Genomic DNA, 25431 nt, shown 5'->3' on the forward strand with positions numbered 1-25431 from the left:
GAGTTAAGTTTATTAAGTCCCTGTGTACCATGTTCCTCAGCTCAAGATGGACTTCTATTCAGTATGGGATGTGAAGACTTGTTTCTTCCATCACTTCCCCTGAAAAACCTTAAGGGAACTTCTTACATCAGCCATCAGAAACAGAAGGAATGATTGAGCAAAATTCGTTTTGGTGTTTGTATGCACATGCGGGTTTTGTTTTAAGACAGCTTAAAAAATATGAACACATCATTAAAGCTTTCAGTGCCCAACTGCTTTAATATCAAAAACAGTTGTATTTTTAAGCCTCAAAATGTTTTGGTCTAAAGGGAATTAAAAAGTCAATCCAAAACTAGCAACTCACATTTCTGTTGATTTTTTGTCCATTTTTCCTTTGCTTTTTAAACATAAATGTTATTTTTGGGTTTGGTTCTCCAAAATTCCAGTTTCCTCCACGTCAAACATATGTTACAGTTACTTTTTAAGTTTTTCTACTACAAAAGACCAAAACCTACACTGTGTGCATTTCACGTCTAGCAACTTCTCTTTTATCTTGGTAAGCAGAGTTGGGCATCTGTCAGCCATCGTTACAGCAAACTAGAGGAGAGATGTCAGGTATGCCAGTTAACCAGAACCACTCAGAGATGTGGGGTAATGTGAGTGATGGTTGAAAGTCACAATCTGTGACCTGAGAAAGCCTCCTACTAAACATCAGCACATGACCTTGCTTGGGAGGCCTAAAGCTGATACTGTTTCCAGCACCATCCAAACTAAATGAGCAGAGTTCATGCAAAGCTTTCTGCAAACACTCACATAACAACATTTCACACAGCAAATGTTCCGAGTTACTGGAAGTCTGCTCACACTTCACTGAATCACTTTTTCACAAGTCATTCAGCATCTTTGTGTTTTCTTCTTGTTTTTTTCCCCCCATGAGTTTGTTTTAATCATTTGAGTTAGAGTTTCAGGACTGTAAAGCGATCCCTAACTCAGCAGGCACATCAATAATGCTACATCAGAAACGTCCATAAACACAAGTCAGACAGGTTTACATACAGTACAGTCCATGCTCCACTCTATATCATTTCTGTCTGTCATAACAGAGTCATTTTTTTAGCCCGGCCAGAGCATCGTAAGCTAGTGCTGTAATCTCACAGGAAGGCAGTAAATGTTAAGTGCAAGCCTTTACACTGTCAGTGTGGACAACTCTATCAGTGCTTATTTAATGTGTACAAGGTGTTTTCAGCTGTAAATATTAACCAGCTATGAGTGTTTTGTCAGAACGAAGGAGGATTATTTACTTTCTCTTTGCAGACAGAGCCAAGCCTGTCACTTTGTACGATGCTTATTTATGATCTTCAGCATCTCCCTTTAGATTTCACCGACAAAGCTTACGTTATCTTCACATGGAGTGCTTCAAAAGGTTGTTAAGGGTTCAAGATGACTGCGCGAGGACTAGCTGAGAGTTTGATTGGAAGATATTCACGCTGACGGGTTTACAAAGCTATCAGGGAAAGAGAAGTCCGAATGTGCTGAGATAACTAAACCTGCTACAAATCTGTTGTTCCTTTCTTAACGTCTTCTCTCAGTCTAACGTCACACATTCAGGTCTAATGGAATAAATGCAGATATTCAGAAACTTTAAGAGTAATTCAGTAATAGTAACAGAAATACATTTAAATCAAACTTTTGAAGTGCTAATAAAAGATTTCTTCCTGTTGTAAAGATGGTAAACATTACGTTAGAGGGGGAAAGAGTTAACTATCTGGGCATTGCATCTAAAAGAATTAGAAAAAGCAGTACACACAATGAATTCTGTCTGTTTTTACATTGTGTTTTATTATTTTCTTGTGTGGTTTAATTATCCCTTATATTACCTTTTCATTTTCTAATGTTTCTGGTGTTTGGGCACAAAAAATGCACATACAAAACTTCCTATAGAAATATGTTATATTTCATTTGTCCCAATTTTTTTCATTGGCTTCATCCCTAATAAAATACAATAAAAAAAATTGCCAGGTTTATGATCAATATCAGAATTGTGAAAAATGTAAAAGAAAACATTTAAATCTATTAATTTTTTGTGTTTTATGTTCAGATGACCTACTTTGGGGTTAAACTGTCACAGCCGTGGACTGTCACAAATAGGCATAAAAATATTTTTTGCTCACTTTATAGTTTTTGTGTAATTTCACGCTTTCTAAAAAAGTCACGATTTTAGCCGTAGTGCGCAAAACAATGCAGACACAATACTTCCTCATATAATATTTCATGACTCCCAATTTTTACCAGGAATTGTGTCCTTGGCTTCAGTCCTCACAAAATATAGTAAAATATTTGTGCATTCCTGAGATTTAATATTGATTAAAAACTCAGCTATAGACAAACACCTACACATATCTCCTGCATTAGCTTCTGTTAGAAAATACATGGTGAAAATCTAGGTTTTGAAAATGCTCGACTCACGACGGGGAAGGTTGTTGATTTTTCAAAGTCTGACAAACAGCAGAAAACGTCTAGTTTAAGCTAATCATTAGCATTAGCAACTTCACCACATGGCAGAAGCTCCTCCATGCTTGTGTTATTTGTGGAGATAAAACATCAACGTCGCAAATCAGTATAGGGTCATGTTGCTGTTATCCAGTCAGGGGTGAGATGTCCAAATATCAGGAAATAAGATTCTAAAACCTCCCGTCTAAAGCTCAGCTATGATGTGGGTAACTTCTAGTTTTGAGAAATGGTGCAGCGGTATGAATTTTCCCCCCGAGAACAACTTACAAGACATGCATTCCTACTAGAGACCATCAATAAACAAATAAACCACACCTTTAAAATTAAACTTTATTAAATTATTTTAGTGAGATTTTGTTTTTCCTTTCTGTCTGAGATGTATGTTGCTGTCCAGCTACTCATAGTTCATGCCACCTGTGAGAGGAAAGATACGCAGAGTTGCCATGTTTAAAAGTGGCTGTTGGGCATCTTTATTTCCTCTTAGATATGGACTCAGAGGTCATACTGAGGTATAAGCTTCAGGAAGACCACCAGGTTTTGTGAAAGCCTTCCTCTTCATCCCCTGCGTATATCCTATATGTCTCACATCCTCAGGCTATACTGACCTCAGGAGCACCAAACACACTCTGCAGACAACATGGCGGGTTCTTTCTGAGACACGCTTCCAACATAAAAACAAAACATGCTTGTAGACACTTTAGCATTTTGTTTAAAGACCAAGAAGGTTAAAAAACCAAAATAATACACCAGTAAGCCTCTCATTCACATTCCTACAATAGCTTAGCATTAACTCCAAAGTTTGACAAATTGTAGCTGACTGAACTTGCTTACCTCAAATTCCAGTACCTCCTGAATAGATATTATTATTCTTTTTTTTTGGCACATAACAGAAGCATGTTATTCAATTTGAGAAGGCTGAGATCTTGAGGATCACATTTATTTGGTTAACTATTTTAGGCCATCCTAAATACAATGTGAGCTGAGTAAAGTAGACCAAAACAAATAATTTTGCCTGGTTTCTGCTGTCTCGATGCCCATTTATAGCACCACCCTTCTAATAAAATGCCATGTAATGTTCTGCATTGCTCTCTTATTAAAACAAAGATTAGAAAAGTGGATGATGTGTCTCCTAGTCTTTGTGCTGCAAGGCTATGTAGCGTTATGAATATTATAATTGTCTGCCCTTAACAGCTGCCCCTTCACACAGTAACATCGCCAAGGTCGGACGCTTGGTTCAGTATGTTTACATTCCAGGAGAAGAGACAGAAGAAGAGAAGAAGAACGCTTTCCATTGATTAATCAAAGTACTTTATTTGTGATAAGCTAATCAAAGCATATGTTGATCATTAATAATCAGGTGAATGATCTGTGAAATAAAAATGTCATGAGTTATGTGTTTAATGAATAAACAGGACTGCATCAGACAGACTGATCTACATTACCATGGAAACGCATGACACATTATTTTCAACCAATCAGAACTTTCGTCTGTCGTAGAGAGAACCTGGGTTGTTTAATGAAAGTCGTCCAATCCGGTTTACTAAGATTTATAAAACAACTGGGAGATATAAAACAAGGCAACGCCATTTTAAAGCCAGTTCCATTTTGACCTCAGCTCTGTTCGATCTGAGCTCCAAAGGAGTTACATCATACTCTCAACATTGTTTTCAACAGCTCTCAATCCATCACCACCAAAAGAGAAGTACAGACTGGCCAGCTGTACTTTCCTATTTTAAGCTAAGAACTGTCAAGCTGGAGATTTCCGTCGTTTGAACCAACAAGACGACGTTCCTTCAAAATAAGAGTGAACTTGCTGGCGCCTGCCGACTGCTACCGGAGTCGACCCACAGACGGGCTTTGTAGTGCTGCGACCGCTGTTTCACCAGCTCCGGTACATCCGAGGTCCGAGAACCTGGCATTTCCTGATCTACACGGGAGACTCCATAGGTACGTGGTCACGGCACAAAATGGCGGCTCATGTCATCAGCTTCTGAAGCCTCGTGGTAACCTAGTCATAACAACCAGATTCGCTACGTCAGCCTAGAGATTCTGAACAACACACACACACCAACACGAAACATCCAAATCCATATGCATCCATCATTGAGATAGTCCTGGTAGATTGTAAGAATTTATAATTATAGAAATTAAAGATTCTTAAATGATCCCAACTCTCTTTTCTTGTCCCTCAATCAATACAGAGAGTTTAAGTAAACTCCCTGATGATAAAAACAACCACTTCTGATTATAATACTTAGATCTAAATACAGTGTATAAATATATAACTACAGATCATTACAGCTATAAGAAGAGAAACTAAAGTGTGGGCAAGAAAGAACAGATGGAGACCAGAGTCTGTGAGCAGTTAAAAAGGGGAAGCGAGTAGTTGGGTCAGGAAATAAAACTGATGGGTCAACGGAGCTGATGTCTTCTTGAGAAGTCATCAAGCAGAAGGTAAAGAGTTAAATGCACCCAAGAAAACAACTGAGGAATTTTATGTTTGCTCTTAAAAACAAAAAGCAATAAAACTAGAACAGAACTAGGCTTTGCACCAGTCTTCCATTCCTTGTAAAATATATATTTCTGATTATTTCAGAAAGCAGGAGAGAAAGACTCCATACGCGTTTCATTTTAAATTTGTTTCTGTAAACCTAGCAACTGCACATGGACTGGTGGGTCAAACCATCAAAGTAACACGAGTGCCACCTTGCACCCTATAACTCTCTCCACTTCCAGACCTCCGCCTTCTCCTCTGCAACCACAGCGCACCACAAATTGTCTTGCATCCACCTTGCAGCCTTTTTTCTTCTGCAAATGGGGGTGGGAGGCTGTTACCGTGTCAGTCGGCACCAGCCTCTTATCAGACCATCATGCTACCCTCAGATTCTCTTTCCAGATGGAGGTGAGATAGGGCTTCAGAGGCCCGGACTCCCGCAAACACTGAGAGCATGGAGGCCTCCCCTGATCTCCTACCTGATGGTGATGCTTTAATGTGGATTCAGGTTTCACTTGTCTCCCCTGCCTGGCTGGGCCTGCGCTGCTTTCAAGATGCACTCAAGTTCTGACCTCTTCATCTGGGCCCTGGTTTTGATGGGCTGCAGCTACTCTATGTCAAGGTTAAACTCTGGGCCAAGGTGTCGTTGTGGAGCATGAGCCCGCCAGGATTGCCTTGCAATGTTCACCATAAAAAGCAGGTACAGTTGTATATAAGGTATTGACACAAAAGCATCTGGATCACAGCCAAGCTCTTGACTTTTTTTTTTCAGGAACAAAAACACTGTTAATCACTTTCTCTCTCATTTTATCATAAATTAATCAAAAATACAGGGTTAATGAAAAGTCACTCAGACCCTTACAGCCCCTGTGGCCAGCATATCACACTTGCAACTTCAGAGTGGCAGGCTGCCACCTGTTGGTCTTGAAAAAATGAGCTGACATGCCAGCGCTGCAGTCTGCTTCCAGCACATTTCCTGCATGTTTTAGATTGTGAACACAGCAGTTTTGTTTAATTTAGTGCTGAGTCGATTCTGTAGACACTAATGAAGGCTGGGGAGACATTTCAACAGTTAGATTAAGATGTGAAAAAGACAAACACACAGCGAGAAAATACGTTTGACTTTTGGTACTACTAAACGGAGACTAGGGGTTTCTAAAAGCAAGCGAAAACTACCAAGTGGAGGAAGGTCTGAGCACTAAAACTGATCAAAGGTTTGGCAGATGGGATGTGATTTCATTCAAGTTTTGCTTCACAAAATTACTTTTACATTGAACAAGTTCACATTTATTGACATGGCTTTCTTTTTTAACTTTAGACTTTTAACTGATATGCAAACATTTGAGCCCAATCTGCCTGTTGCTTTGATGTCTGAACCTACATGCTAATATACAGTTTTGTTTTGTTTTTAATGCAAGCATACCAACTCTACGCTTTTGTGTGCATGGGGCTGCTTGTTTTTGCAGAAAAATGTCACATTATGAGCAGGCATTACAAATTCCACCAGTATCTCCTGTACACTGGCCCTCTATCATTCCTCAAAGGATTAGAGACAAAAATGGAAAAAGAGAGAGGAAAATCTTGGGGAAAAATAGTTTCTCTGGTATTTGGAGCACCTAATAGGACCCTCCTTTTAATTATATTAAAATAAATGAAGTTTAGAATAGAATTAGAATAAGGCACTCTGCACGTCATCTGCTCACAAGGAGGTGCTCTGCAGCTGGTGGACAACCAAAATACAAAGCAGAAGGGTTGGTGCACTCAGGTAAGTAAAAACTGTTTTATTGGATGTAAAAAAATAAATAAATTAAGGTTTTGGCACCATGTGTATCATTATCATGTTGCTTGTCTCTGGTAGACACATTTTGTGTTGAAAGGTTAGTTTCTTCTTGCATCCAATAAAATGTACTCACTTGAGTGCTCCAACCCTTTCTACTTCGATATGTAGTGGGTTTATATATATATATATATATATATATATATATATATATATATATATATATAAACCACACAGTCAACACCACCTAGTGGTGTTTATACTGAACATATTTCTCTTTCAGAAAGGAATGGGACACCAGCAACTGTTTATCTCCACTGACTCGTTTCACCCCAAATTACAGTAAACGAGATGCTTGAAGTCAGTTTTAGAATATGACTCATTTGAATGCTACAAACAGTGTGGATGGTGTTTGTGGCACATGCTGGGGAGCAGTTATGGATGATGTTATTGAGTCTCAACACCCCTCCGCCTGGCATCTGCAAAGCGTGATCACACTTGCTCTCACAGAGCATGTGTTTACTCAGATGAAGGAAATTATGTAATTAGCCTGTGAGGAATTGTTTTCTTTCACTCTTTACCCCATGATCCACCTTTACCCCTCTATGTTGCCTTCTCTTTTTTTTCTTGCACTGGCTCTTTCTTTTCGCAGCCATACAGCAGCAGGAGATGATTCCCATTTAACCTTCGCCACTCTTTTCCTCACCTCTGTCATTAATTGCCATTGGTTCAAGAAAGCCGGTGCTTGGGCCCATTTTAGTTGCTGAAGAGCAGCTTTGTTAAACTTCAAAGGCATAGCTTTTGAGAGGTAGATTTACAGCTGGACATGGAAACCGTGTGTGTGTGTTGGGGGGGGGGGGGGGGGGGGGGGGGGCTTGCATCAGGCTTATTTAGGTTTGCTTGTGTGCAGGGGAGATGGGTCCAGGGGTACACACACAGGCAGAAAAGATTTGAAGGGTGGAGAAGAGGGGGGTGTGGACCTGGCATTATGCTCTCTAATTCCAGCCGGCCTGGAGGCCCGGAGCGCTAAGAAGGGCCTCACTGTTGCTCTCTGAATCAGCCAGGTATTGCTTACATAAAAAGCAAGTGAAAACAGCTGTAGGGATAATTAGCTTGATTCTCCATTACATGCCATGAGGGCCAATAACTAAAAAAATGGAGTTTTGTTTGGGTTAGAGCTGCAGCCTCAGCCAGGAGGAAGTTGTAAAAGTCAGGCAAAGAAAAGAAAAGAGAATGAGGGAAAAATTTTTAGACATTGAGAGATGAAGGAATGAGCTTTTAGATCAATTTTATGCAGATGAGGTATTTGCTGTTCCTGAGTTGGCCGAAATAGAACCACAGAGAAATTGTATCCTCTTTAATTATTTAATGATTTAAAATGTATCATTAGCTGCAGCATCGATTGTAGATGTTTTTCAGGTACACAAAAGAGTCGTCATTTGTTATGGGGTTACTTTTTCCTGCAATGTGTTTCTAATATAATCTAAAAAAAACAAATACAGTATATGTTCAGCAAAAAACAATAAACAATTAGCATAATAAATACTGGCTCACATGGTAGCTTCGTTTTTTTCTTTGCATACTCATTTTACTAAATGACAGACTGACCAGAGGAAGCTTTCTAAATGTTAATATTGGTGCACACTGAAAATCTACAAAAAAAAAAAAAAAAAAGCAAGGGGCAATTTATATATGCTGTTTATTTGATATTAAAGAAAACAGGTGCAATTTTAGAAAACTGAATAGTTTTTCTATCTTTATATGAAAAATAGAGTTTGCCTTCTCTGAGGGAGGGATGGGAGGGGTACCAGGAGTACCGGGTCAGAGGGAAGTTTCTCTAAGAATGTTTAACAGAGACCCACGGTTGTAATATTACAACATCAGATTTAAGTCTACAAAAATAAACCTTTCCCATTTTTTTTCTTTTTAAAACCACATTTACATTGCTAATAGGTCCTATTGTTCAGTTCTGCAACACTATTGGCTGTTAAAATGTGTAAATAGGCCCGTTTATCTGGCCTCCTAGAACAACATGTGAAAGGTTAAAAAAAGATTTTGCAGTTGTTTTCTAAATTTGGGTTTCTGGGGGTTAAAGGTGTGGTTCACTGAAGACCCAAGTTTGTAATGTCCGTTCTGATTATAATCACTCCCTCTGAGTTTTTCATGCGAGCTGAACATGAAAATTGTCTCCTACACCTTTCTCCAGCATTAGCTTCTGATAGAAAATAGACGGTGAAAATCTAGGATATGAAAATCCTCACAGATTTATGTCACACTGTGAATTAGCGTTCATGGATTCACAACGGGAAAGGCCGTTGTCGTTTTAGAGTCCGAGAATCAGTAGAAGACGTCTTAGCTAGTTTAAGCTAACAATTAGCATTAGCTACACCACCACACAGCAGAAGCTCCTCCAGGCTTGTGTTATTTGAGACAAAACATCCAAGTCAGTGGTAGAGTTGCATTGTTGTTATCCAATCCAAGGCGAGATGGACAAATATTTGGAAATAAGACTCCACAGCCTTCCGTGTGAAGTTCAGCTTTGATGTGGGTGACTTTTAGTTTGGAGAAATTGTGCACATTTATATTTTTTCAGTAGCTACTTTATAAAAAGAGTCATGATTGGAAATAAAAGGTTGACTAACGTAGACTAGACATTCCGTTACAGAATCACATCATGTCAATACATTTGAGTCCATTACAGAAACAGTGAAAGTGTCCCAACAGGAAGCTACAAATGATTTGAAGTTCCCCATCATGCACTTCAGTGGCGCTTCCTTTAGCAGCCAATGGTGCAGAAAATTGTAGAGAGTGACCCTTGGTCTACAAAGACCTTCAGGACCTCTCACTGTCATCTGAGCTGACCGGGTTTTCCAGCACGGCCTCGTTGCTTTTCCATCTGATATAAGAAGCTTCCCTTTGCCAAACTAATCTGAAAGAAGGTCGTCACCATCACAGCCACAGATTTCACAGGTTAAACTCTGGATCATAAAAATTTCATAAGATTTTAACACTCTGTCACAACATGTTGACATGTTAAATAATCACAGGTTGGTAAGCGTACTCACACTGGCGACCGCATAGCAACACACTTCCTCACAAACAACACGGACGCAGGCGTCACATGTGAGTTTGTGTAGTGAATGCATCTGTTGTGTGGAGGTAGTGAGGTGCTGACAGAAAAGAAAGAGGAGCGGTCTTCAAACATCCACAGGCAGGTCATGCTCTCCGTTATGCCCAGTCAGGGGCCACATTTGTTTATTCTTGGGGCCCTGAATCATTAATTTAAGTGTAGTCAACGGCGGCGAAACCTGAGAATGGTTTCCAACACACATTCACAAGTTCACAAACACACACACACGTGTGTACATCCACAGACATATACATATAGTGGTGACAAATAAATGCAAGGAGTTGGATGTGCGTACACACACACACACACACACACAGACTTGCTTAACAAATGATGGCACTTTAATTGCTGTGGCTGTTTATTTACCTATGTGTGTAATGGATGATCCTTCCTTTGCATGGCAGCCAATCAGAGTGAAGCAATTAGAAAATGGGCAAATTACTTACGAAATATTTTACACAGAAAAACATAATTTAGGCTTAAGGTTTTGCTCTTTAAATTTGAACATTTTAAAACATCCTTCATTGTTTTTTTCTGACAGTACGTCAGTAACAAGGAAGATTGGTCTTCTTCTTCACCATGCTCTCTCTGAGTGACTGATGGTATTGTCTCCAGTGACTGGTGGTTATTTTTGGGCCTGTTTGCTCAGCCAATGAGGCGCCCCCAGCGAACTAGACATACATCATTGTTCCACAGCCCTCAGGAAAGAAGTGACTTGTTGCTGACTGCTGTGCAGACTGAGCAACACATATATCCCAACAGTCTTTCTTTACTTGATATTAGTAATGAGCACCTGGTGTTTGGACTGCTGCCAAATGCAATTACTTAATTTTCAAGAAAATTGGGACTCACCGAGCAGTTATGGGGCAATTAGATAAATACCATGACCACCATTAAGTCACGTCTAATCCAACATAAAAAGAAACATGGAAACAAAATAAATGATAATTCTTTTTTTTTTAAACAAACTTGTATTTTGTCTCGTTCTATTCATTACTGACTCCTGATTGTTTTTCTTTCTACAGCTGGTTGGAGACAACAAGGTCATCTGCATATAAACTCCTGCTTCCATCAGTTCAGTGTCCTTCGTCAAGTTTAAGAGTCAGATGTTCCATCTTGTTGATAAACATCATCATCACCGACACGTGCATCAAACCACTAAAGACCTGGTCTCGTTGCTGGATCAGCGCGTTGCCATCAGTCTAACACAACAGGTGATATCTCTGCCCTCCCTGTGTTCTCCATGCTGTTTTCAGATAGGAGCTGGATTTGTGTTACAGTACTGTGGTGCCAGAGTCCTGGCTCTACATCAGCCAACAGCCACTGCACCGCTGATAACTGTAGGCCAGGCCAAGCCACTGGAAGAAGCTCTAAATCCACACCTGGTGTGGCTTACGTTGGCAGGAATGTGTTTACTTCTGCAGCTAAAAATCCGACTTTGGTAAATATGACAACATGGACCTCAACAGTTTAAGGAGACCTTCTTAATGTACCGTGCCAAAGGAGTTGCCTCAGTGTGCTGGGGCAAATAACTGTGAGGGGGCTACTGTGTTCATCAAAAGCAAAACTAGATAAATAAATAGACAAGAGAAGAAAGGGAGACCCTAACGTACCAGAAGGGAAACGCGACTGACCTCAAACGAGCCAGCTTGCTTAAGTAGACGGTTTTCACATTTCTCCTTGTGTTCCTTCAGCCTGCTGTGCATTTGTTTAACGGACCGATATCAGGTTCTGTTTGATTTTTCTACACAGTCTGAGTGCCACTCTCATTCTTTTCTCTTTTTTTATTAAACCAGTTGTTTTGTTTGTCTGTTCCTATGACGAGTGATGTGCTTTATTGATCTTTTCTGGATTGCGTGGAAAAAAGTGTGACTAATCTAACCAAAATGAAGTGACTTAAAATACAAGATGAAATCAGAACATTTTCCGCTGTAAATTAATCTGAGGTGGTGATAATTGCAGTATTGTAATGACTCAGCAGCTTAACAGTGTGTGAATTTAATGGTTGGTGTGTGTGTGTGTGTGTGTGTGTGCGTGTGTGTGTGTGTGTGTGTGTGTGTGTGTGTGTGTGTGTGTGTTTTAGGCCCTGTCCACACGTAGCTGGGGATCTGCCAAAACGTAGATATTTTTCTACGTTTTGGTCTGTCATCCACACAAAAACGGAGTTTTTTCACATGAAAACGGATCTTTTTAAAAACTCCGGCCAAAGTGAAGATCTGCGTTTTTTCCGGTTGGGTGTCTGCGTGTGGACAGACAAAACCGGAGTTTTAAGGTCCGCAACGTCACTTTCCGCAACAAAAAAATGCTGACATCACGTGTCTGACCTGTGTTTACACTAGCCGACAGCATGTATGCCCTCAGAGCTGCGCTCGCTTTATCAATTGTCCAAGTGCTTTTTGCTTGTTTGTTTTTGCAAGCGGAATTACTGCTCCTTGCGGAAGACCACAGACGAAGGACGAGGTCAAGAATGGGGGAAGTACTGCTGCCTACAGGTCTGGCATGTCCTTAACAACGTATTTATCTGTGTACGTGTGGACAGTTATTTTGTTTTTTTTTAAACGAGGTGGTGTGGATGCAAGTTTTTGGAGGGGCGGATATTCGTTTTTAAAGAAACCCGGCTACGTGTGGACTAGGCCTTAGTCCTGTGCCCCCGGTTTTAACCCTGGGCCTGTTCCACAGTGTTTTGCAGTCATCAGACTGTTGCTGTTGTTCAAATAAAAGTTGTTTCACAAGAAAAGATGCAACTTGTTTTCTTTAATTAGTACAACCAACATCAGCGCTCATACTGGTAAATGTGAGAGAACCAGTAAGTATTTTCACAAGATTAAAGTTTCACCACTGCTAATGGCAACTCAGACAGACTCAAAACACCCAAGAAAGTAATTCCTCCCGGTTTTCATGGTCTACCAATTCTCTCTCTCTCTCTCTCTCTCTCTCTCTCTCTCTCTCTCTCTCTCTCTCTCTCTCTCTCTGTCTCTCTCTCTCTCTCTCTCTCTGTCTCTCTCTCTCTCTCTCTCTCTCTCTCTCTCTCTCTCTCTCTCTCTCTCTCTCTCTCTCTCTCTCTCTCTCTCTCTCTCTCTCTCATAAACTCAGCCAGATGTTGCCCAGTTTTCTTCCTGAGGCAACATGGGGGGATGGAAGGGAGGCACAGTGAGGCATGGAGGTGGAGGAAGGGTGGGAAGGGGGTCCTGAAATGTGGCTGAGCATGTTTTAAGTGCTCTTTGATGCAATCACAGCCTCTCCTGCATCCACCATGGTAACATTAGCTGAAACCAGAACTCGGGCATCTCGACGCTTTGTAGGCACTTCACACTGAATTCTGCTGCAGGCTTTGACAGTTGATTGAAGAGTTTCAGTTCAGTTGAAAGTCTTTCAGGAAAATCACTTGGTTTTTGCCAGTTGGCAAATCCGACTAAGTAGTGTCACACAGGAGCCAAAGTGGATAACTGCTTATATTGTAATATGACAGCTTTGTAACAACACATTTTGACATACACATTTGTATTTTTATTTTTTTGTCTCATGACATGTTGCAAAATGACAACAACAACAACAAAAAAACACAATGTGAATTTATAAATCTGGAATTTATTCTTGCGTGCTTTTTTTCCACAATGTTTCACATCATTCTGAATAAAATGCAAAAAGTTCTTTCATTAGACAGAACCTGGAGGTATTTGAGTCATTGATGGAGGCCATTATGGATGACCCATTCCACCCCCATCAGGACACCTTAGAGAGAACATGTAGGTCTCTAACAGATCTCATCAGCTATGTGGTCATGAAGGGGATTTTAGGAATTCATTTGAACGGTGTTCCTTTCTACTGAAAAAAACATGTGATTTGTGCAGAACTTAAATTTTCTAATCTATTTTAGATTTTTAATATAATGAATTTTGTATTTTATTAAGATCATTTGTCTCTATTGTACTACATTTCCAACTAAATTACTGTTATACTAATAGTTACTCTGTAAAATGTTCTGAGGTTTATTTTTACATTAATCATCCTAGTTTATGCAGTGCAATCCATTTATTAGAGAGGTTTTGGAATGTATTTTCTGTTGCAATAAAATATCTATCTGTCTGTCGGTCCGTCCGTCCGTCTCATATGCCTTCCTTCAAGCTAAAACAACCAAAACGCCCTTAGTGGCTGGCTGCAGTCAATGTTTTAAGTCCCACCCCCTCATTGTAAACGAATAAGACATTAATTGACAAAAAAAATTAGAACATATCACAGATAATCTTATAAGGTTATGAGTCTTGTTGATTATTGCAGTTCCTATCTTACTGCTGCAATTTCAAATATTGTTTTGTATTAAGGTGAAATATTTCTGTGCTCAAAGATGCAGAAACATTTGGGTGCTTACATCACTCACACATGTTCGTGGGGATTATTGTCCCACAAGTGCCCAGAGCCTGACTGAGTATTTGCCTTTATTCTACTGAAAAAAGGTGGGGAAGTCACAAAAGTAAACATCTCGTCCTTTTTAAACCTCATAGGAAAACACAGACTTGGAAGATGTTGATGAAACTAGATAAATAAAAGATGATTAAACTGATGCCCACCATAAACTACTGAATAAGAAAATAAGGCCTTGGTAGAAAAGCTATGTGCTGCATGGTAAGGATGTTTTCTTGTGTTATTTTCATTTGTCCTAATGCAGATTTTATTTTAAAGAAGAGGGAAAGGTCAATTCACTTTTACTATTTTTTGCATTGACAGAAAGATGGTATTTCAGAGAAAGGCCTGCATCCATTGAAGTAATTCCCCTTTTCGGTATTCTCTGGTCCGGCAACAGCAGCTTTTTCAAACCAGCTCCATCCTTTAACGTCCTAGCTGCACACAGGCCCACTCATCCACGTGAACTCTTCCCCTCTTTGCACCCTGCCACTTGGCGTCGGGCTCGTTGAAGAACATCGATGTGGAAGCCATCCGATTCCCGCCGCGTGTTTTCGGATAGTGTGCCATAAAATAATAATTAAGCATACCGCAACGAGCGTAAAGCGCGTGGGCCTTCAGGTGATGAGAACAGCTAAACACACAATATGGACCTGCTTGTCTTGATTCTGCTGAGCGGTAACCCGACCCGCTGTCGGCGTAAATCCCAGCTCTGCTCTGAGGCAGAGGTAATAGCCACTGGTGCTTTATAAGTTTATTTAAGGTAATGGAGACGCTTGTTTTGTTACAGCCTGTTCCGCCCTTCTCTTCAATGTTTCACCTTTGCTAAAATTCCTCGCTTGTTGATAAGTTGGTGGCTGCAAGGAGAAGTGAGAGGTCTGAGCGTTCACGGGAGACGCATGCGCTTTGTGTGGATTTTTCTGCGCATCCGTGCCGCCCGCGCGTTAGTTTGGGAGAGGAAGTGATTGGAGCAGGTGAGGGAGGCAGAGGAGGGCGAGAGAGGGAGGGAATGAGGCATGGATTTGTGCACTTAAACGCGGACAGACGCACACATTACAGCGTGGGAGCAGAACGCACTTGGAGCCGCACGCTGCGTCCTTTCCCTTCCTCACAGCACTGTGCGCTCTGGCCAAGCCGCACTGTTTGGAGACACTGCGGAAAGTTGTTCTTTCTCCGTCTCTGGAACGTACAGTTTGGAGCTGAATCTATTTTTTCATGAACTGGATTGTTTGGTTTTGCTTGTAAAGACCTTCAACAATTCCTCAGTCGGAGTGAACAGGTTTTTACTTTTTTCTGCCACAATGGAAGATAAATTAACGAGTCGTTGGTGGCGAGGATCACCGTATGGATCTTTCTTCAGGTAAAAGGCGCAATGACTTGAGCGTGAGCGGCTGGATTGAATGCCCACATCAGGATTGTACTACTTTTTTCGTTCATTTCCATTCAGATCAGCTCAAATCTGGAACCTTTGTCTAGATTTTCTACCCTGGAAAGCAGCTGATAGCTCGGCCGATTCTAATTAGCCGTAAATTGACAAAACTGCGACATTTTCCCAGCGGCACTTTGGGTTTTATTCACAAATTACCACCGCAACAGTCACGCACTGCAAAGGTTTGAGGAAGTGTCCTTTTCCTCACACTGTTTTGATTTATACTTTCAACAGAAGCTGCTTGGAGCGCATTCACACGCTTGTGGATGCACCCCCCTCCCCCCTCCCCCTCACACACAAATATACGCACCAAACACGCTCACTTTTTACACTTTGCTCACATTCATTAAGCACTTTCCAAGAGACCCGGATTAAAACAAGACGAGCTTTGCCTTCAGTGCAGCGGAAAAAGAAACAAACCAGCTTGGCAGAACTGGGATTATTCACTTGACATCTCCTGCTGAGAGTGGATTACTTCTGACGTGCTGCTCTCCCTGGTAAGTACAGTTTTAATATCGCCATAAATCTATCATCAAAAATATTAACTTCAGTTAGAAGATTATGTGGCTAGCTGGCGTAAAAGACGTGGTCACATGAGTGAAAGGTTGATCCGCAATTTTCACTCACTGATCAAGACCATTTCCGGTTCAGAAAACGACAAATTCTGCAGAAAAAATTGGCCCAAAATCAATTTGTGACATACAAAACCCGCAAGTTTTGTATTCTATTGCTGTCTGAGCCTGTGTAATGTTCTTTGTGTTTCCTGCTGATCAAATCCTTGCTCCTGGCTCCCTCTCCTGGTTTTATGTAAACATCATAACAGGATAAAAAAAAAACGTTTTCTTTCATTTTGAGTTAAGCGCCAGATAAAAATGGATTAATTAAGAGTCAATAATTTAAATATGTTTTAATTAAATTTTTTTCTAATTACGTTTTCAGAGATCCACCCCCCAAAAGGCAGGGGACTATTAGTGAAATGGCCTACATATGGTTAAAGGCAGATTTTACCCACACAATGGCATCACCTTTTATTGTTACTAAAACACGTGCAACCGGATAGCTTTTATATTCCATCAAAGAAAAGGAAAGCTACCACGTGCATATTTCTAAAGACATGTTTGCCCTTTTTTGTGTTTTAATGACGCCCAGCAGAAAATATCTACTCTGTTCCACGCTGAATCATTCTTTTAATATTTCTCCTGTTCTGATTGTTCTCTTCCGGAACTTTGTTCTGTTAGATACCACTTACGCAGGCAGAAATTTGCAGAGCAATCATCAGTCATCCAGCTGGTTTCTGTGGAGTTGCTGGGGTCAGATAGTTTCCAGGGGTCACAGAGCGCAGGATTTACGCACCTCTTTAGGAGTTCTTTGCTATATATATATATATATATATATGTATATATATATATATGTATATATATATATATATATATATATATATATATATATATATATATATATATATATATATATATATATATATATATATATATATATGTATATATATATATATATATGTATATATATATATATATATGTATATATATATATATATATGTATATATATATATATATATGTATATATATGTATATATATATATATATATATGTATATATATATATATATATGTATATATATATATATATATGTATATATATATATATATATATATATATATGTATATATATATATATATATATATATATATATATAATGTATAGGTATATCCCAGATATGTAAAACCCAATAATGCTGTTTTTAATAATGAGTCATTGCCTTTCTCCACAAAATCATCTCCGACAGAACGCTGATTTCGGAAACGCAAAATTACTTTTCTCAGATATTTGTTGTTGAAATGCGTTTTTAGCTCGTGAAACCTCTCCAGACTCGATGTAAAAGTATACTGACCTTTGTGGGTTTTGTTTAATAAGACGCGAGCGGAACGTAACTTCAAGTAATTACCGAGGCTGAGCGCAAACTCAAAGCACGTGCTTGTGTGTGCGTGTGTTGCGTTAGGGTGTATTGAATTGATTTTATAACTTTTTTTTTGTTTCGTTTTTATTTTTTGTTCACCCTGAAAATAAAAGTGCATGACAGACCTGCTCTGAAACCAACCGAAAGCCTGGCACCTCTGCTCAATAGAGGGGTAACATTTCCCTCTCAATAGATTTTATTTGTTTTTTATTTAAATTCTTCATCACAGCTGGGTCGTTATTATTTTTTTTATTTTTGCCTTTCTCACTTTGATGCTTGTAAAACAAGAAAATCTTCAGATTCATTTCATTTTATAAAGTTTAGGTCAACCATCCTCTTTTATAATCATCCTTAACAAAAGTAAAAGTTTAATTAGATTTCATTATTACTATAATTTTTGTCACACCTTTTTACTATTGACATCCAATGTAGTCAGTTTTTCACAATAAAGGAAATAAGCATCAGAATCCAAATAAGAATGCGTTATTTTTTAATCTTCAGGTTTTAGATAAACTTATTTAATTTGAACAAAAAAAAACACACAGCCTTCAGACCTACATGCCATTTCCACCTTTATGCATTTCTCTGAGAAAAGCTAAATGTCAGGAATGCATTTGGAGTTTCATTGAGCCTGCTTGGGCCGTGCATCAGTCAGTTTTGAGTTTCATCTTCAAACCATGTTCTGCTTTCTAGCCCCAATGCTTCAACTCTGCTTTCATTAATTCATAAAAAAATGTGAGACTATTTCAATGAAAGCAAACAGGAAAAGTGACCATGTTCTCTGTTTGTTCTCAGATCAGTGGCAGTATGAACCTGGGACTCTCCTATGTTAGTCAGCCTGTTAGCTGGCTGTTTGGCAGCTTGCTGGACTCCAGAAACTGTGTGTATGTCCTCACACTCGTCGCACTCCTCATGCAGGTGGTGGCGGAGGCCAACTCCTGGTGGTATGTCTTCTTTTTGTCCCCAACCTTGTGCTTTTTAATAAGTTTCATGAAAAGGGAAAAAAAAGTGTTTGCATCTCTAATCCACACATTCTGTTTTAGCAGAACAGAATACAAAAATACCTGAAAACTGCTGCAAGATGTAAACTATAGAGTGTTCTTTGCTGAATTTAAGAGTTTTATGTGAGTTTTTTTCCACTAAGCCACCCTGACTGAAACCATCTCGAGTTTTCTTTCTTCACATATTCACACATAAAAATTCAGAACATTATAGAAAACACAGTGCTGTGAGTTATGAGTGTGCTGCCTTCATAAAATGGAAATGGTCTTCTTTCTGTTGGGAAACTTTTCAAACTTTTTGAAGCTGACTCTAGAAAATAGGGGGGAAAAACCCCTTTAAGTTCAGTTTTTGCACTTTAATTTTTTGGGATTTTTTTTTGTTCCTTTTAAAATAAGAATTCTTCAAGAAAATTTGAGGTTTTTCTTTCCTAGCTTTGCAGAGTGATGAAAGCTCATTTATAGGGTAAAGTCCTGCTTTTATTTAAAATAAATGTTCAAATGTACATAAGATATTATAATGGGCTCAGCCCATTCAGATGCTACATTTAGATCCGATTACAAACGCTGCTGTAGACTCAAACATTACTGAAGGACTTTGGAGAAGTTGACTTTGGAGCTCTCGGCGTGTGTGTCTTTCAGTTTCCTCTCAGAGAGGAGACACAGGTGTGAATGATTTTGTGGTGGATGTTGACAGAGTATCAGTCTGCATATGTGTTTGAAGACTTTGTGTATGTAGATACTTTTTTTCTGTTATGTATTCCTTCAGCGTTCCCTGGGTTTCCTCAGTCGATCGGGTTACACTGGGGGCTAATTGTTTCTCTCTGGGGGCTCCAGAGATGAGCTCCTCTAATTGTCCTGTAGCCTGGAACCAGATGCTCATGCTAGGTTTTCTGTCTTTATTTTCTGACTTTGTTCCCCTTTTGCTCTTTTAAAGTCATAATTGATTTATTTTATTTTATTTATTGTTTTTACATGTTTTCCTCTTTTTCAATAGAACTTTAAATATGATCAGAATGTTCCCCTTAAAGTTTTGGTTGACAATTTTTTTAAATGTGTATTTCTGATTACAGTATAATCAGTCACTCTGAGTTTTTCATGCAGGCTGAACATGAAAACAGTCTTCTACACCTATCCCCTGTGTTAGCAGCTGATAGAAAATAGATGGTGAAATGCTAGAATAAAAAAATTCTCACATATCTATGTCACACAGGAAATTAGCATTTATGGCCCCGCCCATCTTGACTCGCGCCCACCCACAAAAAGGCTTTAAAAAAAACTCTGTGAGGAGAGCGGGCAGAGAGTCTTTGTGACTTTGTCATACGGCGGAACGCGTTCTGATAATCAATCAGAAGTGAGGTGTGTGCATATCATTTAATGCGTAAACTTGCTGTTTACAGCCCACCTCCAGGTGTGTCATAGCTTTTTAATTTTTTATTTAATTTTTTATGACTCACAAGGCATTGATTTACACTAGAGAACACAGCAATTGTATTGAACAGATCTCCAAATCCAGGTTCACAGACTGAGACACCAGTGGGGGGGGGGGGGGGAATTAACCTAAAAAAGGTTGTATGTGGAATAAAAACAGCTTAAAAGTGCTAAATCATGCAGCCTTTTGGTTGGGCTTTGGTAAACTTCTGTGCTGTTTTTGCTTCCTAAGACCATTTTAAACGCGACTTTTTTCAACCTGCAGTTTTTACAGACTGGGCCAAGATTTAACTTTTCAAACCCAATCAAACAAAATCAAGTCCAGGTCATGACTGTGGCTGTTTTTGTTTCAGTAGCTCATGAGTGAAATTCTCCACCGCTTGTCTCGTCTGACTCAGGTCTTTAGCCATGAACCCAATTCTGATCCCCGAGGCCTACATTATCGGTGCCCAGCCTCTATGCAGCACGCTGCCGGGCCTTTCTCCTGGCCAAAAGAAGTTGTGTCAGCTCTACCAGGACCACATGCAGTTCATCGGCGAAGGTGCCAAGATGGGGATCAGAGAGTGCCAGTATCAGTTCAGACATCGACGCTGGAACTGCAGCACTGTGGACAATTCTTCTGTCTTTGGTCGTGTCATACAAATAGGTAAGAATGGCAGGACAGATTTGGATTACACAGAAACCTGAAAGCTGAGGTGATAAAGTTAGCACGTTTCTTTTTACGCCTATGGCTGCGAGAGTGTACTGAGTTTTTATTCTCTGTGACCTCCTTTTTGTGTGTGTTGTGTATTTTTTTTTTCTTTTTGTGAAAAGTGTGTGTGAAATGTATGGAGCTGTAGATTCTCAGCAGCTGTGTGGAGGGAATGGTTGGTGAGGTTGCTGGATAAATCACATGTGGCTTTGGCATTCTAAACCAGCCTCTGACATGGAGCTGGAAGGAGGCAGAGAATCTGCTTTGCCCCTGATGAATGACACACACACACACACACACACACACACACACACACACACACACACACACACACACACACACACACACACACACACACACACACACACACACACACACAATTGCTGTCTGCCTGCATTTAAACATAATGGGACTGCAGTGAATATAGGCTCCAGTATATGTGTGTGTGTGTGTGTGTGTCTTTTCAGGAAGTTTAGTTTTGTAGCCATTTGTTCAAACTGGATCACATTTATAGATCGGCTTGTTTTTTTTCCTAGTTCTCCATCATTTGCCACCACCTTCACAGTAATTTTAAAAGTTCTCAGTTTAATCGGTGGTTTCGACCAAGAGTTTTAATTAACATCTAAAATGTCACTGACATACTCTTTCTTTGATTCTGCTCAGCGTTTGTTGTGGTTCAACGTCTGGCAGAGATCAAACATCTCTGAAAGGCATCTTGTTCCTCCTGTGGACAGTCGCTTCGCACAAATTAGAATGGGGGGACTAAAAGAAGAACATGATTAACACGTGTCCATCTCTGATGTTTGATTTTAGCGCAATTAAACAAAAGTTATTTATGTTTTGGGCTAAAACTATAATTTAAGGCTCTTCGTGCAGAATATTACCATCCAGTTCTTTCTTCAGCCGCTTTCAGGATGGGTTCTTGTTGGGGAAAAATCATTAAAAACCACTTTAGGGTTTGTGAATTAGAAAAAAAAATTGAGTTAATAGTTTAAAAAGTTTGCCTTCATCATAGTTTGATAAACCAGACTTTTCACTTTGTTCTTTAATTTCTCTCTGTTAAGTTACAAATTTAAATTTGGAAATAATTACTACAAAAGCAAAAAAATAATTTTTTGAAAAATAAATGTAACTGCAAATTCAATCATCTACAATATTAGCCGGAAATATATTGTTTGCGAATATGAAACAAGCGTAAGATTTGTACTAGTTCTATTTTGGTAACGGGCTGTTTTCTCTGCTGTAATTAATCTTTTTGATGAAGGGGCATAGAATAGCTGCTCAAAGAGTAAATCAGTGTGACCAACAGGAAATCTAAACGGTTCCCCGTGTCAGAAGGGAGGTTGTGATGTTGAGGGTTTTAACTGGATTCATTTGAAGTGGGCTGGTGGTGAAAATCAGATAAAAGCAGATGAAACGGGTTACCTAGGGTCGGTCAGTGGGATTGGTGTTCTGACTCTCCTGCCTGTCGCTGGATGCCGAAGGTTATGGTTTATTAGAGGATGTGCAGCAGCAGCAGCAATGTGGAACATTAGTTTGTCTGTCCACAGTTCTAATATTAGACCAATTTCCTCAAGTGGGATTAAAGCTGTGCTGTACTAATTAATCTCCTGATACTTGATAACTTCAGCTCCTGCCAGTTGCTTGTCAGGGCATCTTTAAATCCTTCAAAACAAATACTCCTGTATTATTTTCAGATTCAAAATTTTCTGTCTTTTTCATGACCCACTCCATTTTTTTTTTTTTGGCTCATGTTACTGTCATCCCAGCGCAGCCTCTAAAGCTGTATCCCAGCAGATACATGTGAGTTATGTACTTTCATTGTGTAGCAGCCCTCGCCTTCAATCCCACCACACAGCCTCATAGTTTAGTCATCTGTTTCTTCTTAAATTGCTTATCTTCTCATCTAAGTTTTCCACGCTCGTCTGTGGCTTTCTGGAGTGACGGCGTGCACTGCCTGTGTGCATTTTTGTGCATTCTTGTGCTTTTTCTGCATGTCTCTCAAACTCCTGTCTCTGTAGAGAAAATGTTGAGCGTAAAAACCGTGGGAGTTGAGAAGCGGTGCCTCCCGGATCACTCCGTCATGACAGATAAAGCAAAAGAGTCTCTGTCTCTCAGAATTCGGGTGACACGGCAGTAGCTTGTTTAGAGGAACCTCCGTCACTGGAGGGCGCTCTGTTCTTTGTGGCTGAAGCCCAAAAACAGCAAACCCGGTTACACCGTTCAACATGTTGCTGATGACGAGCCTGCAGCACTTGGCTACATTGCTCTGTAATCTGGAGTGTATAGTGATTGCTGTCAAATGACATCACATCTCCTAACACCACACACACTCCTAAAGCCAAATGACAGATATGTATTTATATGAAACAAGCTGAAACTTCAGACGTGTCAAACATATCGTGGCGCTCATATTTTTGTACCTACAGGCAGTCGAGAAACAGCGTTCACCTACGCCATCAGTGCAGCAGGGGTGGTGAACGCGGTGAGTCGCGCCTGCAAAGAAGGCGAGCTCTCTACCTGTGGATGCAGCCGTGCCCGGCGCCCCGCAGAACTTCCCAGAGATTGGCTGTGGGGAGGCTGTGGAGATAACCTGGAATATGGCTACAGGTTCTCCAGGGAGTTTGTGGATGCACGAGAGAGGGAGCAGACCGTTTTGAAAGGCTCACACGAGCACTTGCTGCAGCAGATGAATATTCACAACAACGAAGCAGGAAGGAGGGTAAGAAGCACTCATCGTTTTATGTCAACCAATGAGAAACAAGCAGTGTGGTGCAAGCCATGAGCGCTGAATGAAACCAACTTGTGTGGAGAAGAAGGCATGAGTTATTTTTTTTCTAATGTAAAATGATCCAGGTCAGTTGGGTCTCAGCTGATCATCTGTTTAGCAGCTCTGTTTGCTCTCTCCTCCTGCAGCTTTGATCTGTAAGGAAATTGAACAACTGGAGACAGTTCTGAGGTTTTTCTTTTCCAAACATCTTGAATCCACCTCAAAGGACACATAGTTCTAGATGGCTGTTGCCAGGTTGTTTCGTTTGAAGTAGAACAAATGAGTGGACAGCATTTATTTTTGATTGGAGACACAATCGGGTTCATTCTGCCCTCAGTAGTAAAGTGATTCCTCATGAGAGAATAATCCTCATGTTTGATGTTTTCACTGTTCACATTACAAAGAACATGCAACATGTTCTGCACTCTTTCATCATCTCGGCTAACTATCAAAACCTTGTTTTCCTCCTTATCTTTAAGATTGTGTCTGACCTTGCCGATGTGCAATGCAAGTGCCACGGCGTGTCCGGCTCTTGCAGCATGAAGACCTGCTGGCTGCAGCTGGCTGACTTTCGCAAGGTGGGTGATGCGCTGAAGGAGAAGTATGACAGCGCTGCAGCCATGAAGCTCAACACTCGTGGGAAACTGGTGCAGATGCACAGCAAGTTCAACCCTCCCACGAGTCACGATTTGGTGTACGTTGAACCCAGTCCAGACTACTGCTTGAAAAACCAAAGCACAGGCTCCTTGGGCACGGTGGGGCGTCTTTGCAACAAGACATCGGAGGGCATGGATGGGTGTGAGCTGATGTGCTGTGGCAGAGGTTATGACCAGTACAAGGCCCAGATAGTGGAACGCTGCCACTGCAAGTTCCACTGGTGCTGCTACGTCAAGTGCAAGCGCTGCACCAAAATCGTAGATCAATTCGTCTGCAAGTGAGAAGACCAGCTTTGTGGATGATAGGTGTACATCTGTGTGAATTCATGGGCAGTGGAACAAAGAGAATGGAAGAAACTATATAAATTATATTTATAGAGTTAAACAATTATGTCTTTGCAAAAAATGTCTTAAAAATACTTAAAAAAAAAACAAATACGTTTTAGAAACTGAGTATTGTGAAATATTTATTTTTGAGATTGGTATGTTTTTATTCTGGCCCAATCATCATTAGCTTATTATTATTTTATAAATCCTACAATTGCCCTAAACTGTCTAAAACGTCATCCCCACTTCATCCTTTTCTTAAAATGATTGAAAACGTTCATTTTTTTTATTTTAAAGATCTCATGCTGATGAATTCTGACTGCAACATTGAATGGTGCCTCCATGGTTTAACAAGATTTGTATGTTTCTTGGTTCCCTCTGAGGCCTTTATATGTTGTTTGGGAGGTGAATGCATGTGTGTTATGCTGAGAATGTGCTCCAGACCATCTCTACATCTCCTTCACTACATGTCCTGTAAAGGAAACTTTGGTTTGTGTGAATCCTTCAGTGAGATGGCTTTTTTATGTGGATTGGGCCATTTTAATAAGCAGTCCCAGAAGACTTAGTGTTCCCCTGGTGCTGCAACAAGCCCTCCATTCTGCACTTTGATACACAGATTTTAGTCCATCTCTGTTATCCATTTATACATAGTCATTTTTCCCCGTATTAATTTACATTATCCATATAACAATATTTTACAGTACGTATCTTGGTTCAAATATATGGGCAACGTTGTGATGATGGTGAAATATCAGATGCTCTGTGTATATATTATAGCATAGTCTATCCAGCCAATCAATAAACTGTATTTATTTTTTTACAAAAATTTTCAAGCTTAAAGAAAGTGTTTTTTGTAACAGAT

General features: G+C 39.9%; 2 protein-coding genes across 4 annotated transcripts in view; both read left to right on the forward strand.

Moving 5' to 3' along the window:
- The window catches only part of LOC107391005 (ERC protein 2), a 300921-nt gene extending 287956 nt beyond the window's left edge, over nucleotides 1-12965 (forward strand). For all 3 annotated transcript variants that reach the window (XM_054745980.2, XM_070545069.1, XM_070545070.1), the window contains one exon: nucleotides 10917-12965. The gene's annotated coding sequence lies outside the window, so the exon portion shown is untranslated. The remainder of the gene's footprint in view (nucleotides 1-10916) is intronic.
- Nucleotides 12966-16002: 3037 nt separating this feature from the next.
- On the forward strand, nucleotides 16003-25133 carry wnt5a (wingless-type MMTV integration site family, member 5a). The gene is made up of 5 exons (XM_015968020.3): nucleotides 16003-16218; nucleotides 18492-18640; nucleotides 20524-20771; nucleotides 23246-23538; nucleotides 24066-25133. The coding sequence occupies exons 2-5, from the start codon at nucleotides 18504-18506 to the stop codon at nucleotides 24522-24524; spliced, it is 1137 nt and encodes a 378-aa protein (XP_015823506.1). The 5' UTR covers nucleotides 16003-16218; nucleotides 18492-18503; the 3' UTR covers nucleotides 24525-25133.
- Nucleotides 25134-25431: the final 298 nt, after the last annotated feature.

The sequence above is a fragment of the Nothobranchius furzeri genome, chromosome 15, assembly GCF_043380555.1.
Source record: "Nothobranchius furzeri strain GRZ-AD chromosome 15, NfurGRZ-RIMD1, whole genome shotgun sequence".
NCBI lineage: Eukaryota > Metazoa > Chordata > Actinopteri > Cyprinodontiformes > Nothobranchiidae > Nothobranchius > Nothobranchius furzeri.

Excerpts from the sequence above, each read along its gene's own strand:
- wnt5a (XM_015968020.3), top strand. The coding sequence starts at position 18,504 with ATGAACCTGGGACTCTCCTATGTTAGTCAGCCTGTTAGCTGGCTGTTT. Across the intron at positions 18,641-20,523 it reads GCGGAGGCCAACTCCTGGTG|GTCTTTAGCCATGAACCCAA; the intron begins GTATGTCTTCTT and ends CGTCTGACTCAG. Across the intron at positions 23,539-24,065 it reads ACAACGAAGCAGGAAGGAGG|ATTGTGTCTGACCTTGCCGA; the intron begins GTAAGAAGCACT and ends CTTATCTTTAAG.